The sequence below is a fragment of the Vipera ursinii genome (assembly GCF_947247035.1).
Source record: "Vipera ursinii genome assembly, chromosome: 14".
Classification (NCBI taxonomy): Eukaryota; Metazoa; Chordata; class Lepidosauria; order Squamata; family Viperidae; genus Vipera; species Vipera ursinii.
Window position 1 is genome coordinate 614,524 of NC_139527.1, and position 15,059 is coordinate 629,582.

General features: G+C 51.9%; 1 protein-coding gene across 1 annotated transcript in view; it reads right to left on the minus strand.

Moving 5' to 3' along the window:
- Positions 1 to 12,117, minus strand: part of MYO1H (myosin IH) — a 38,033-nt gene extending 25,916 nt beyond the window's left edge. The window contains 5 exon segments of the mRNA XM_083373340.1: positions 8,250 to 8,299; positions 8,302 to 8,320; positions 9,010 to 9,024; positions 9,028 to 9,220; positions 11,723 to 12,117. Coding sequence (XP_083229466.1) covers positions 8,250 to 8,299; positions 8,302 to 8,320; positions 9,010 to 9,024; positions 9,028 to 9,220; positions 11,723 to 11,871 — 426 coding nt within the window. The 5' untranslated portion in view covers positions 11,872 to 12,117.
- Positions 12,118 to 15,059: the final 2,942 nt, after the last annotated feature.

Here is a 15,059-nt window from a genome sequence, read left to right on the forward strand (position 1 = left end):
CCCCCCCCCCGGCTTCTTGCTTCTAACTGCACTTTCTCTGCAGCTATTCCTCAATTCATTTCTTTCTGTTAGAAGGAAAAAAAATCCTATTTAGGATAAAATAGATCTATTTGACAAAGCTGGAGAAAAATAATTTGGGTATGCGTCCACCTCTGTCCAGTTATATCATTTAAGGAATGTGGTGACTATATTTTTTCCTGTCCAATTGTGATTTTAACAGAAACCAAACCTGGTTCCTTTAGAAATTGATTTACAAAATAATCAGAAACAAAAACATTTGAAACCCCAGTCCAGAGCTGTCACTTCAAGGAATAAACACGAGAGTCACCATCTCTTAGCTTCCCCTAAAAAAATACAGCTCCCCTTCAGTCTTTGTGCGGGAAACCAATCTCCGTGCACAGCTTTTGAATTTTCTATTGTTCCACCACAGCAGTACAGATTCTACAAAGGGGGAGGAAAGGAAAAGGGACACATCATTTCTTTGGGTCTTGTGACTAAGTGGCACACACTAAGTGGGGTAGGGTCTGCTAGGGGTGAAATCTGGCGGGACAATGAAAAAGGGCCTTTTTTGTGGTGGCCCCTTCTCTATTGAACATCATTTCCCCTGAGGCTCGATTTCCTAAAAGGCCCTGAAGACGTGGTTTTGTTGGTGGGCCTGAGGGCCATCGATGGAAATGAGGTCCACTGAGTGGCCTACTGGATGGTGCTGCTGCTGCTGTGGGGAGGAGGGGCAATGTGGGTTTTTAACGTTGCCACCTGGAATCCCCTGCCTGCGAGTTGGGCACCCATATACATTCGCTTAATAAATAATGAATGAAATCTCTCAATGAGAAGCTAGGAAGCTGAGTGTTGCAGAAGCAGGAGAGGCTGCGCCACCCTTGTTCCTTCTCTTGCGATACACCAACCCAGGAACAAATTTGAGATGACATTGTTAGTTGCACTTGTGAACTTCCTGACCCTGAAGGTCACTGGACACAACCGTTGCCTGTTCTTCACAGGGTTACCTCTTCCCGGGGTTACTCGGAGGAAACAGAAGTTAATTGACCTTTCCCAAATCCACGAAGTGCTTTGGGAAATGTTGGTTTTAAATTGTGATGCACGGCTCTTGACCAGGAAAAAAAAGGGACTGGATTGCTTTCTACTCATTATTTGAAATTATCAGTTTCTGGCCAAGGAAGGCCAGAAAAAATGGTTTAATGGGATTTCCAAGTCATGTCAAAACTGAAACTCAAAGCAATGGCAAATGCATGTTGAAGCCACAGGTGGATCTATCCTATTAAAGTAAGAAAGAATAACGAGGGTTAGCACTAAAAAAATAATTATTAACATCTTTTAAATATGGCAGTCTTGGTAATTCCAGCCAAAAGAAGAGTCTTATGATTCTGCCCAGAGCATATAAAATCTAGAAACAGAAGCCATGGATGAAGGGTTTGATACACAAAAGGATGTAATTGCCAATACCAAACCAGGTCTTAGGTCACGCCAGATGGAAAGTTGGTAGGTCTGCCCCCAACAACCGGCCAATGTGCATCATTTAGACAAAATGCTCTTTCTGAAATTTAAAAAAATAGAGGGAAATAAACTCTACAGCACCAAAGTATCACCCACCAAAAGAGCAGTAAAGCAGTTTTCACAGGGAGCTTCTGCTTGCTGCCTTATATTCTGCTTTTGAGAATTTTGCTGCATATTTCTTTCAGGCTGTACAATATCGGTGCAAAAACAATTTCCTACAGCAACCCGAAGAATAAACTTTGCTCGTGGATCCGCTGCAGAAAAAGAATAAAGTTTTAAAGACTGTACTAGGCTGAACTTGTCGGGCACTAGGACCCAATACTTTATTCTCTAGCCAAATTTTGAGGAAGGCTTTTTTTGTCCGTTACATCTTTGCATTTAATCAGTAGTTGAGTCTATTGTAAAACTCTGATTCACCATCTGTACAGTCCCCAGTGAGTAGATTTCTACTAAAGGCCTTATCCCTGTGGGATTAATTGGTAATTTCACACATAAAGATTTTAACTACAATTTGTTACACAGATAAAAGTGTTATTGACACAAGGTTTTGGTACACTGCGGGGGGTGGGGGGGAGTCAGGTTTTATATAACTGAAATAACTGTATCTATTTCAGTTTAGAGACCTGCCTACAAGAGACACAAAGCAGGTTTAAGAATATCAATGAGATTGTTTTTAATGTAGATGAAATGGACATTGCAAATTCTAAGGAGAGTTGAATTTAAACACAGTATTACTTAAAGAATATTTGTTTTTCTGTTGTCTCACAACTGCCGCTGTTTCTGCAGCCCATTTTGGCGTACAGCACAAAGTGATGCTGAGACCTGATCTTTTTTGTTCGGTATTTATTTTCTTTCTTGTCCGTCTTCCCCTGCTGCGTCCACCCAGCAGCCAGAAAGCACCAGGGATGGATCCCATCTTCAGAGACACAGAGGAAATGTTTTTTCCTTTGAAGCTGTTGATGAGTCTCCATCCTTTCCGACAGAGCAAGACCAGAGAAACTACCAAGAAATTTCAGATGGGTCTCTAACCTGGAAGGAGATCCCACAGAGGGGTGATCCCACCTGTAAGGGCAGGGCAAACCTCCTCCTGGTCCTCTGCAAGACAGGAAGCCCACCGCCCAGGCAGGGCCCAGGGGATGCAGAGCCTGCCAGCCTGGGGGCTCAGCAGACACGGCCAGAGAGTTGCGGCTTCTCCCAGTGGGACAGACTGGCTGACCAGGTTGGGAGTTAGCAGGAGTTCCCAGCGTGAATGTCACTCCGGCTCAAGGAGCAGCCTGTCGATAAAGCTGATAAAGGGAAGGGGGCCGATAGCCCTCAGCCACACTGCCCCCCCCCCAGGAAAAGCTAGGGCGAGGGGTCCTTTCTGGCCGAGAGTCCCGCAGGGGAAGGGGCTGGAGGAACCACATCTCCGCCAGCTTTCCCTAAGCAGGACTTTCCAACTGCACGGGGACTACAGCCCCCAGCATTCCCAGCCAACCCTCGGGGCGCTATAGACTGGGGACGGCGGTTGGGAAGGGAAGGGGGGAGGGCAGCCTTGGCGAAGGGGGTCTCGTGCTCCCTCGGGAAAAAACCCGCCGGCCGGAGAGCGCCCTCCGGAGGAAGGCCGGCCGGGGCTGAGAGGGGCGAGGCGGCGGCTGGCGGGTCCCTTCCCGCCGTCTCCGGCGGGCGAGAGAGCGGGAGGCGGCCGGCCGGCGAGAGCGCGGGAAGGAAGGCGGGCGAGCAGCCGCCTTCGCCCGGCCCCGCCGCGGCCTCGCAGACCTCGAAAGCGGCTAGTCCTCAATGAGTCGGAGGCAGCGCCGCCCGCCGCGCGCCATTGCGAGCCAGCCCCGCGCGCCGCCCGCCCCGCCACTCCGGGCAGGGGAGGGGTCGCTCCTGGCCGGCGGCCCCCGCCCCTCTCCCCCGCCCCTCGGGCCCCGGGCGCGCATGCTCCAGCTGGACAGCTCCGGAGAGGGAAATTTAAAAACGCTGCTCGGCCGGCCGGCCGTCCCGCCACCTGCCTCCCCCGCGCTGCTCCCCGCCGGGCCGGGCGCAGCCGCCGCAGCCTCCCCTCCGCCGGGCCCGGGCCAGTCCCGGGAGAGGAGCCACCGGAGGGTCGCCCCGGGGGTGCCTGCGCCGGGGCAGGGCAGGGCGGGCGCGCCGCTTTCGGCCGAGGGGGCTGGAGAGGGGCCGGCCGGGAGCCCTGCTCGGCGCCCGCCCGCCCGCTGAAATGCTGGAGAGCTACCCGGCTGCCTCTGCCCGGCAGGCGGGGATGGACAGCGACCCCCCCTTCGCCATGTCCGGCCTCGTCAGGCACCCGGGACCGGCCCGCCGCCCCTCCCCGCCGGACTACAGGTGAGCGCTCCCCGCCCGATCCCTCGCCCGCAGGCCGGGCTGCCCCCCCCGCGCCCCGGCGCCTCCCGGGGGGCTTCGCGGAGGCTTCCGCTGAGCGCAGCCTCCGCGCAGGCGACCCCCAAAGCCTCGGCCCCGACGCCAAGGCTGAAGCTGCGCCCCAGGCCCCGATGCCCAGCCTCGACTTTTTTGTTCCGAACTGTGATTTCCTCGGAAAGTCTATTTTGTATTCAAAGTAGGGAATGCGCCCCCAGCAGCCCCTCGCCCGAGCTCCCCGGCCATTGGGGGGGGGCTTGACTGAAGGAGAACCTGGCCCTGCCCGGCCCTTGGCACAGCTCGCCCTCGGGGGCCAGGAAAGCGACCCTTCTCCGGCCACAGTCCCGCCCCTCCCTCCGAAAAGGGCCCCCCAGCCTCTCTCTGCCCCCTTCCCGCATCCGACTCAACCTGGGATTTGGCTGGTTTAGGGCAAACACACAAACAGTGGGAGGCCACCATCGGCAGCCACGATCACGTGGTGGGTGGGCAGGGGTGGGTGAGCCGTGCCAGCCCCCCCCTCTGGAAATCCAGGCTTGGCAGTCGAGGGAGATGGTTGGGTCTCCCCCCTCCCAGAAGGGGGAATCCTGTGCTTCTGGGGCTCCCTAGAAACGACTCAGCAGTGAGATATATATAGAGAGATGGTGCTGCTGATAAGTTATCCAAGTCTGGAAATTCGGTTTGATTTGAACACAGCTCCATTCTCTTGGAGATCCAAGATTGCAGCTTAGGAGTGCTTCTGGAGAGTCAGGGGCCTACTTTGGCCAGCATCCCCTTTGTTCTTCTTAGACCTGGTGTGCTGAGTCACTGCGATCCATCATCTTTTTAGACTACTGCAACATAATCTACTTGGGTCTCCCCTTGAAGGCTGCCTTAGAAGCGAGAGGTGGGGCAAACGGTCACTCTCCTTGGCAAACATGTGGTCAGCCACAGCGAAAGTCTTCCTGGGCTAAAGTCCTAACTAGCTGCCAATCTGACCTGGCCGTTCTTCACAAAACCATTCATGATTTAAGATCAGGATACCCAAAAAGCCGCATTCTGCCCTCCTGGCCGTTGCTGGGTGTCTCCAGGCGCAAATCCAGGGCAGAAACCTTCCAGTGGAGTGTTTGGGGTGATCCGCTCTGGAGTTGCTTTAAATATATTCCTCTCCCTCTAATTTTTCAAAACATTTTCTTCTGTTTGTAACTTTTCAGTCTTGCAAATAGGGATAAGGAAGCCATGCTCGATTGGGGGAAGCATTGTCCAAATTTTGCAGCCTTCCCCCCCCCCCCCCCTAAAAACAACAGCATCCCACTGACACAATGCAGTGGGGAGAGAATGAACTGTTCACTCCGGCATGGCCCAGTTTTGAAGTTGCTCTGGTGGACGTCAAGGGAACAAGAAGGATTTAGGCCCTTCAGACTCAAGACCAGCATCTACCTGATCTGAAATATCCCCATCACAAGTGGTCCCCCCAAAAGTGGTCAGGGCACCAGTATCCGCTGTTACACTGACTAAGGGACCTTCCAGGGTGAAGTTATGCAGGCTGCCCTTAACCAAGCTAGCTTTTTAAAAGAAATCCTACTGCTAAGTGAAGGTTGTAAGTTATCTGTACTTGCCAAATCTGATGAGAGTAGATGGCATTTGAAAATTATGTGGGCAAGATTTTTTAATTCTTAGCATAAGCAACGTGAGTGACCGCTTAGATCAAATACGCAGTCATTTGGCAGATTAAGTCCAAGTTATTTCTTAAGTAAAAAAGATTTGACGCTTATAGCTTGGTTTATATAGAGTTCCAGGCAGCCTTTGACAAGTCACCTTAGTTGTTGCAAAATGCTTATTTCTAGAAATAGACCCGTTTCCCAAATTCTTCTTGTTCCTTCACCCCACCTCAAAAATAATGTTGTAATTTATCAGCACGGTCATTTTTCTACCCATGAATTGCATGACCCCTTTAAAAAGTGACAAAAAAATGTATACGGATCCAGACCGTTATCTCCAAAGTGCGCTGTAACGTTTGTTCTCTTCCATGAGAAACCACTTTGGATTATGTAAAAGAAAATCTTCCAGACTGACCGATTTTTAAGAAGAGAATAGACCTGTCAAATTCTATCAGGTCAATTTACTTTCGTCCTGTCACCACAGTGCAGGACGGGAACCTCAGGTCTTGAGTGCTCCGCAGGCGGGCGGGGGGGGGCATGAAGGAATGGCCCCCAATTAGTGGAAGGGAGGGGTAATTGTGCTGAGAATAAGCTTCTGTTTCAGTTGAGGCTGGTAGACACGAAGGGAACCAGATTTCAAAGTCAGGGTTAAAAAACAGAAGCGGAAAAGCTTCTTGGCCATCCCAGACGGAGAGCGGCTGAGAGCGTCAGGATGCTGCAAAATCGGTAACTCTGCATTTGTCCTGGAACTTTCTATGGACAGATGCTAGAATCCTTCTGAATCCAGGTGCAACTGAGGTGGAAGCAAACACTTCTTCTCTAGTTTACGGCCAGAGGTAGAGTCCAGCCAGAGTTTTCATGAAATCTCACTTAAGATTTTAGCAGCCCTTGCATTCTTCCTCGTGAGCATTTTTTTCTCCTGCACGTTATCAAACAGGCACAAACAGGCCGAGGATCCATGCCGGTGCATTTGTGTGCATGCAAGTCTGACTTTGCCAGGGTATCTGCTCCAAAGGGCCCTAGGCAGTGCACAGCCTCTCCAGTTTGAGATCTCTCTTGACCACAATGTGACAAATCAGAAACGTGGGAACACGAGGGATTAAAGAGCTATGTTCCACGGAGTCCTAGCAAATAGAATTAATGGGGGATAATCTCCACAAAGAGTAGGCTGCAAGGTGAGAAAATGGAGGGATCCTCAAAAGGAAATGCCACCAGAACCAAGTCTTTAAATCAGCCAAGGACTGTAATCCCTCAGCGGCCTGAGAGGCTACACTGGCTGGCCTGCGCTGAGGGGGCTCCCGTCCCTCTCCGGCATTCAGAAGCAGCTAACAAGCACAGATCAGCTCAGCACAGAGGTTGCTCTGGTCAGCTCGGTCGGGGTGGAAGCTTGGGAGGGTCCTTCTGCCCAGTCAAGAAGGCAGCACCGTTTCCTGCCCGGGGAAAAGTTAGTAGCGGCAAAGCTGTGCTTGAGCACTGAAGAACTGCACACGACCTTTCTTAATCTATCACTGGTCAGGAAAAGAGGGGGGGAAAGGCTGTCCACATCTAAGCGGAGGGTGGAGGAGGGTGGATGGAGAATAAAAGCATTTTAGACTTAAAAATACAGTACATTCCTTGAAATGGGGGGCTCTCGTCCTCCAAAAGGCAGGGTGTGTGTGTGTGTGTGTGTGAACAGCTAAGGTAACCGCCTTCTGAAGCAAATTTGGAAACAGGCTTTGGGTCATCGGTCTGTGCCCTGTATTGGCCAGTTTCAACTGACCGACCTGGCAAGCAGATTTCTCTGCTGACTCCCCCCTGCCACCAAAAAAAAAAAAAAAAAATCCCTTGGCAGGAAGAATGAAAAGGCAGGGATTGGCTGGAATCAGGCAGCCAAACGGCCCCAAATCTCTTGAGGTAAATAATCGAGAGCAAGAAATCCCTCAGGGAGAGAAAGAAGCCATCCATTCCATTTCCATAGTTCTACTGTGACATCTGATCAAGTCTGCTGATCAGACCCGCAACTGATTTAAACAAGTGTCAGGAGAGACGGGCATCGCTCTTCCCTGGAGGAAAAAACCCCTCAGCCAACCTACTCAAGGTGCCTCCTTCTTATGAACAGCCCTGTTCAAAAGGGGATTCTTTTCTCAAGGGGACAGAGCAAAATGAAGAAGCCCAGCGGCTCCGTGGCTCCAAAGAATTGAGAAAAATAATTAAGGGTCATTTTAAAGGAAGAAAGATGGGCATCTTTTTAAAGATGAGTAGCATTTGTTTGCCAGGGTTGTATCTTCACACCCCCGGCTAACTCTGCCTACGCCCGCAGGGGTGCCTGCCGGGTGCCCATCAGCTTCCACGGAGCATCTCCACCCAGCAAGGTTCCGAGGCGCACCGGATGGCGGGGCCTGTGGTGCACGTGGTCTCTGACAGGAGGCCACTGCTGTGGGTTTCGACCCTTCCCGCCCCCTTGACCCCGCTGGCTTGTTGTGCGGGGCTGGGGAGCAGCAGATGGCACGGGTAGAGTGTCTCCCGTCATTCAGGCAGATTAATGGGGAACTGGTAAAAACGGGGAGGGAGGCGGGGTGGGCAGAAGAAAACAATTAAGCCAGAATCTCCAAAAACAAAGGGCGGCCACGTGCTGGCAGCCAACAGCCTCCCCACACACAATGGCTTATCGGCTTACAATGCGCAGGGCCACCAACTCCCGCAGATGAGAAGGGCTGGTCCCCGTTTTTGAACCATCTGATGCTGGTGTTTACTTACAGTTGGGCCAATGGCCGGGCAGGGAGACCGGTCACCTGATGTTCTTTTTCAGGCATGGGACTCGACTGGCTCTGCAAAATAACTGTAGAAGTGTAACCATGGCAATGTTGGTTATTGCCACATCAATACATGACATTAAAAAGAAACAGGCTTCGGAGAAGGGTGGCAGGAGGACAGGCGGGACTAGCCAGGATACCAAGCGCCCGCTGCTGTAACAACAATCGATCTTGTCGTCCCTTCAGCCTCCGAGAAGGGAGGGCAACTGCCCAGAAGTTTTGAACTGGAAAGTTTTGCTTTGCAGTTAGAGAGTTGAAGAGAGCATTTCAAAGCCTTGGAAACTGCAAAGAAGGCATTGTAGTGTTCTAGATTTATTTTCAATCCTTCTCACCATTTTAAATTATTTATTTCTGGTATTGCTGTGTTGTGCCACTCCAGCAGGCTCCGAGCGCCACGTGGACCTTGCGTTAACATGACTTCGGTAGAACAGAAACACCGACCACCTTCCCTTTAGGAAACGGGGTTTTTAGAAACAATCTGCAAAAGCTTTATTCTCGAACTGAGTTTGGTGCCCAGCACTCTAATTTTAGGAAAGTAGGAAGGTGCAAAGTATTATCTTTCTCGGCATGATATGAAAACTACTCCTCCCCCTTGTCTTGGCTTTCTTTCCTACGCACGAGAGTCCCGTATAATGCAGCATGCAGGCAACTGGAATAAAAATGTAGACAGGACAGGGGCTGCCGGCCCACAGCTGCTGCCTTACCTTCAGGCTAGCAGGCTAGGGCAACGCAGCCACAAAACCCACCAAGTTGTTCCTCCATAGACTGTTGGGCTCGGAGCCTTCCCGTCTGAGCGAAGACGACTTCCCCGGCGATTTGCAGTCTCTTTCGTGGCTGACCTCCGTTGACGTCCCTCGGCTGCAGCAGATGACCAGCGGAAGGATGGATTTTGGCATCACTTCCCAGAATGTGGTCCTGCAGCAGACAGGTAGAAAACTCTGTGACCCTTTCATTCTTGGCCTCCGTTGCTTTGACCCCTCAGTGCTGTGATACTAGTGGTCATTTTAAAAACACAAAGAACAAACGAGTTGCATAAACCTAGCACTGACTTGGGTTTAATAAGCCCAGTTGTTACAATCGGCGCCTATGCAAGCCTGTAGATTGGGAGGGGATTTACAGCAGTCCAGAATCGTACCGTATCCTGCTTTTCGATGTCAGGTGCCGTGCACACCTTGGGGGCCCCAAGAGCGACACCCCATGTACAAGCCAGCGTATCTCCAAACATTCTAGGACTTAACACCGTCTCACCCCACGAAAGCAATGTAAGACAGGCTCCCTTCCTCATTAATGGCCCCGGGGAGGGGGGGGGGCTCGCGCCCTGCGCAACTGATGCTCCTGTTTCTCTCCCTTCCATACCAGATAAGTCCGTATGTGGTGGGGGGCCAGTCTTCCCCCAGCCTTCAGCCGCAGCCGGCCCCACTCTTCCCCACTCCCTCCTGCCACACCCAGCAGATCTTCACCATCACCCACAGCACACAGCAGGTACGGTCTAAGCTTTGGGGTCCCAGCACAACTTTAAGGAACCTTGCCAGTGCTTAGTTGCTTTGTTAACATTTACGACTGTGGGTTTAGCAGTGCACGTGAGATGCGCTGAAGTGTTCCGAACAGCATTTGCAGGGTGGGATCACACCCCCACAGCCCACGTTCCCCCCCTGCTTCACCGTCTCCTCTGAGAGGCTGACTCGGTCTTGTCCCTCTCGCTTTGGCCACAGTGCAACCCAGTGACCATCTACAGCACCTCTTACGGCACCCCCACCCACTTTTCCCAGCCCCGCCTGGCTCCTCACGCAGCCCAGGAGCTGCACACCAAGCATTACCCCAAGCCCATCTATTCCTACAGGTGAGTAAAACTCAAGAGCCCCTGACTTCGGGGGCGGGAGCCCCCTTTATTGGGAAGGGTAGAGTCATGGTTCAGGAATGCCGCAGGGCCATTGAGTCCCCCACTATCCCTCCGGCAGCTGCCTGATTGCCATGGCCCTGAAGAACAGCAAGACGGGCAGCCTCCCTGTGAGTGAGATCTACGGCTTCATGAAGGAGCACTTCCCCTATTTCAAGGTGAGGAAGGCCGAGCCCAACAGGGTGCAGGAGAACGGGCCCTCAGCAGCCCCTCCCCAGCCCTCGGAGGAGGCCCAGAGACCCCGCAGTGGGCCCACGTACAGACAGACGGAGGGATGTCTGTGCAGGAGAGCATTGGCTGCCGAAAGACCCCACTGAAGATGGGAGCCTTGGGTCGTGGGAATCTTCACTTTCTCACGGCTGCCCTCCCTTCACTGCCTTTTCCCAGGCAGACGGGACAACTTGGGCCACCTGCAGAAACGCAGACAGGTGCCTCCCAACGATTCCCTCGTCGGCCAGACAAACATTGAATTAATGTCCGCGTCCGAGGGTGAAGGATGATGGGGGTCTCTGGAGTCGCGGCACACAGAGCAGGCTTTGGGACCCTGAGTTGGGGGCTCTAGGCAAAATGTGTGTGTCTGGGGGCGAGTGTGAGGGCTCACCTGCTTTTCACAGACAGCCCCCGACGGCTGGAAGAACTCCGTGCGGCACAACCTGTCCCTGAACAAGTGCTTCGAGAAAGTGGAGAACAAGGCGAGTAGCTCCTCACGCAAGGGCTGCCTCTGGGCCCTCAATCCCGCCAAGATAGACAAGATGGAGGAGGAGATGCAGAAGTGGAAGAGGAAAGACCCGGCCGCCATTCGCAGGAGCATGGCGAACCCAGGTGAGCGCTGGGGCTGCAAGGGGCCTCTCCCTCCCTCAGGCTCAAATCCCGCAAGTCGTTCGGCAAGAGGGAAACCTGGGCGGGCAGCCTCTCGGGAGGCAGCCACCCTTCCCGCAAAAGGGGATTAGGCGACTCTGGGACACGGCAACCATCGTCAGCCGCTTGTCTGAATTTTGATAGCATGACCCTGGGGATGCTGCCACGGTCGTAAGTGTGGGAAACGGTTATAAGTCAATTGTTTCAGTGCCGTTCAAAGGGTCACTTTGAGGACCAGCCGCACTGCACTTAAAAAGCACACCATGCAAATAAGTGTCGTGACTCGGTGGAATTACGACGGTCCCGCCTCTCCTCTGAGACAGCCGTTTCTCCTTGCAGAGGAACTGGACAAGCTGATCACTGACCGCCCTGCTGGCTGCAGGAGGCCTGGCAAGCTGGCGGAGGCCGAAGCGTCCATGCGCAGCCACGGGGCAGCGGCCACTCAGGGCCACCTGCTGCAGGTGCAGCCCCAGCCGATCAGGACGCCGTCCTTGCAGTCCGTCCGGCTTCACCGGCAGATCCAGCCCCAGGCGTGCTTGGCCCCAGACTCGCCGGCCCCTGCACAGACACCCCCCCTGCACACCCTGCCCGGCGTCCACCACAGCCCCCTCCCTCCACACCTGGTGAGCCGTGGCCCCGATTTTCTCAACATGATGACTGACCTGAACACGGAGGTGGACGCCCTTGATCCCAGCATTATGGACTTTGCACTCCAAGGTAAGAGAGAAGGTTGGAAGGCTGGGACTAGAGTTGCTGGGTTTTGTTTTTGTTTTTTAATGTGGCAGCTGGTCAAGTTGGGGGTGGTCCTCATTCATCTGCAGGAATTCTTGCCTTAATCTACTTTCAAGCTGCTTTTGCAGGAGGAAACAGTGGCGGTGTAGACGTCTCCCAGCAGGCCAGCTTTTCTACCTGAAGGTCTTTTCAAGGGCTGGCCCAGAAAATGGGATTATGGAGGGAAATGTTCTGGTTCCCCTTAGTTCCTTTTACGTGCACCTTGTGAGGGGCACCTGGGGGAGAGGCTGGGCTTAAATCCTCAGGTGATCTGAGCTTAATGGCTCAAGTCGAGATGACGACTGAAGTAGCTGGCCCAGAATGCAAGGTCCTGCAACCGGCCATAAAGTCGCTTTATCTACTGAAATAAAAACAATACCACATTTTTCTCCTTTTCTCCGGAAAGTCAAACAGCAGGCGAGGAAAAGAGGGAATCTGGAAGCAGAAAACGCCCTTATCCGTCCCACTTAAGTCTCCTCTGAGTAGAGATCCGATCACAATCTCTTTTGTTTGAAAGGGAACCTCTGGGAGGAGAAGGACGACGGCTTCAACCTGGAATCGTTGGGTGCCTTCAGCAACTCTCCCCTGGCGCTCTCCGACTGCGATCTGGTGCCCGCCAGCCTGCCCTCTGCCCCCAGTGCCAGCCACCACTCCTTTGCAGACTTGCAGGTGACAGGCCTCTACACAACCTATGCCGCGCTGGATGCCGTCTCCCCCACACAGTACCGGGGCCCTCAAGGGAACAAACCCATTGCTCTGCTCTGAAAGCCCCATTACACCTGGACTGGGCAAACCCCCCCCCCAAGTGACTGCCAGGTTTTGTGGGGGTCACGCTGTGTGAAAACCAGGCCTCCCCCATTTTCAGCCCATCAACCAAGGTTGCAAGACCACCTCATGGACTTGAGAATACTAAACGAAAGCAGCCTGCACTCTTAGGACGAAGCCCATCTTTTAAGAAATCTGGTGGGAGTGGGCAGCTTCGACACAGACCTGGTTTCGCTTCCGGACTGGTAGGAAGCACGCAGCTTGCTTCTTCATCAGAACCTAGATAACATTTTAATTTATTGTGGGATTTTTTTTGGGGGGGGGGAGAGAGAGGGCAGCAAGAACAGAAAAGTAGCCATTCTCAGAAGAGCTAAATCAAAAGGGGCTAGAAAATTTAAATGAACTCGATCCAAAGGAAGAATGAAATACACACCCTCCTCCCCAGGGGCTCTTAGTTGTCCATCAGGCCTCCGATGCTCTCTGAGCTCATCAAAGCCCCCTTGCCCAACTTCTTCTCCGAAGGAGATCCCCCGCCTCTCGCCCCCTTGCCTTGAGACCAGCCAGCCTCTCTTCCTTTGGCTACATCTGGGGGGGGGGGGACTTTGGGTTTTTTCCTTCCTACTGGTAAATACTGTGAAATTGTTCTGAGCCCCCCCCCCTGTTGCTCACGGCTGCTTTGCCTGTCCAGTCCTGCTTTGCAGAGGTTCTTCGGGAGCTTTTGCTCAGATTCACAGCTGACTCCCGCTGATTGTCTACCTCCCAGACCTCTTTCCAGGCCTGGGACATTCTGCACCAGAGAGGAATTCTAGTCCTAGGCGTACCCACTAGGCCCCCCTCCCCTCCCCTCACAGGGGCTGAACCCTGCAGACCATCGACCCCCTTTGGAGCTTTGACTGTAAGCTGCAGACTGGGCAAAAAGGATGTTTTAAATAGCAAGAGCAGAAAAAGTCCTGGGTTCCAGGATAAATAATGTACTAAATGAGAATTTTTTTTTTACCTTGAATAGATTATTAGGATTACCGTAACAAGCTTACTACGGATTTTTTGAAAAAAATGCTAGAGTTTAGGATTAGGAGGTTTGTTGATTCTCGGGCTAAGCAGTATTACTGTTTGTAAATTTTATTTATAATTTATTTTTATGAGAACAAAAAGGGGATTTTTATGCTCAGCACTGACTTTTGAAAAACACTGTAATATTTTTTTACTTAATTATTCAAACTGCAGCAAACTGTTTTAAAAATCACCAGGATACTTTGGACATTTTTAAACTCCAATTTCAAAAGAAGCACTTTGGATGTACTTACTGTAGATGTAACATTTTCTGTGAAAGACCGAGCCTAGTTTTAGGCAGAAAGCTTTTCTACATAAACACACATAAAAACGTGTGGTTTTTTTGCAGCTCAGCCCTGAATGTTTACTTAGAAATATATCATGCATTAATCTTTGTTTACTGTTTGTTTTAAAAATGACCACTAATAGGAGACACTGCATATTGCAGTTAAGATCTTCTGATTTAGCATTTAGGCTATCAATACCAGGTTAACTTTCATTTAATATTTATTTTTAAAGACCTTTTTACTGTGAATAGGGTTTTAATCATTTCTTCCATTGTCTCAGAATTGCATCTACTTCAGTTTGAAAGAATCGAGGCCAAACAATTCTGTTCAAGAAAATTGCATGTACCACTGAAGGGGCAAAGACTCTTTTCACCCTCCAGGTCGCCCTGGAGGTCTGAGCGAAGGGGCGCCTGAGTTCCATGGGGACAGCCCCATTTTCTCCAGCAAGGCCCAGGGCCTTTCAAGTGAGCTGGGACCCTCCACTGTCTGGTTTGTGGTTCCCACGACAGCCTTCCCCAGGGCCCCGAAAACTCCCCTGACCCAGCCCTGGAGACCCTAACCCAGAACAAGAGTTACAGGATGGCTCTGCTGTAGCCCTCTCCTGTATCTTTCCAGAGATCAGGAACAGGCTATTCCACGCTGGCTTTTTTTTTCTGCCTGGGGGGTCATTTGCATTATAAAGGTTTACTTAGGCACCCACCTCCCTCCAGCAGGCCAATATGCACAGGCCTCAAGGGGAGAGGAGGGTCCCCGCAGGCCATCTTGTCCGACGGCACCACCTCCCGCCAACGGGAAGATGTGCATTTTTAGAGCCGCCTTTGTTTTGGGAAGGCGGGGGGGGGGCGTGTCTATGTGGCCTTAGATCATTTAGAAGAAAGCGGTCAGGGTGTAGCTCCTGTTGGATGACCCTCGTGGGCTGTTCTTCAGGAACCTGTTTCACACAAATATTCCAGAGGTATCTTTTTTTTTAAGCAAATATAAGACTACTTACAGACATTGCAATGCCTGATGAGGCTAGAAAAGCAAAATGCAGACGGAAGTGGAAATGGTTTACGAAAAGGTTTCCCCTTGAAAATGTATTTTTGGTTCTGATGACTTGATGCGCTGATCATCCCATAATTTACTA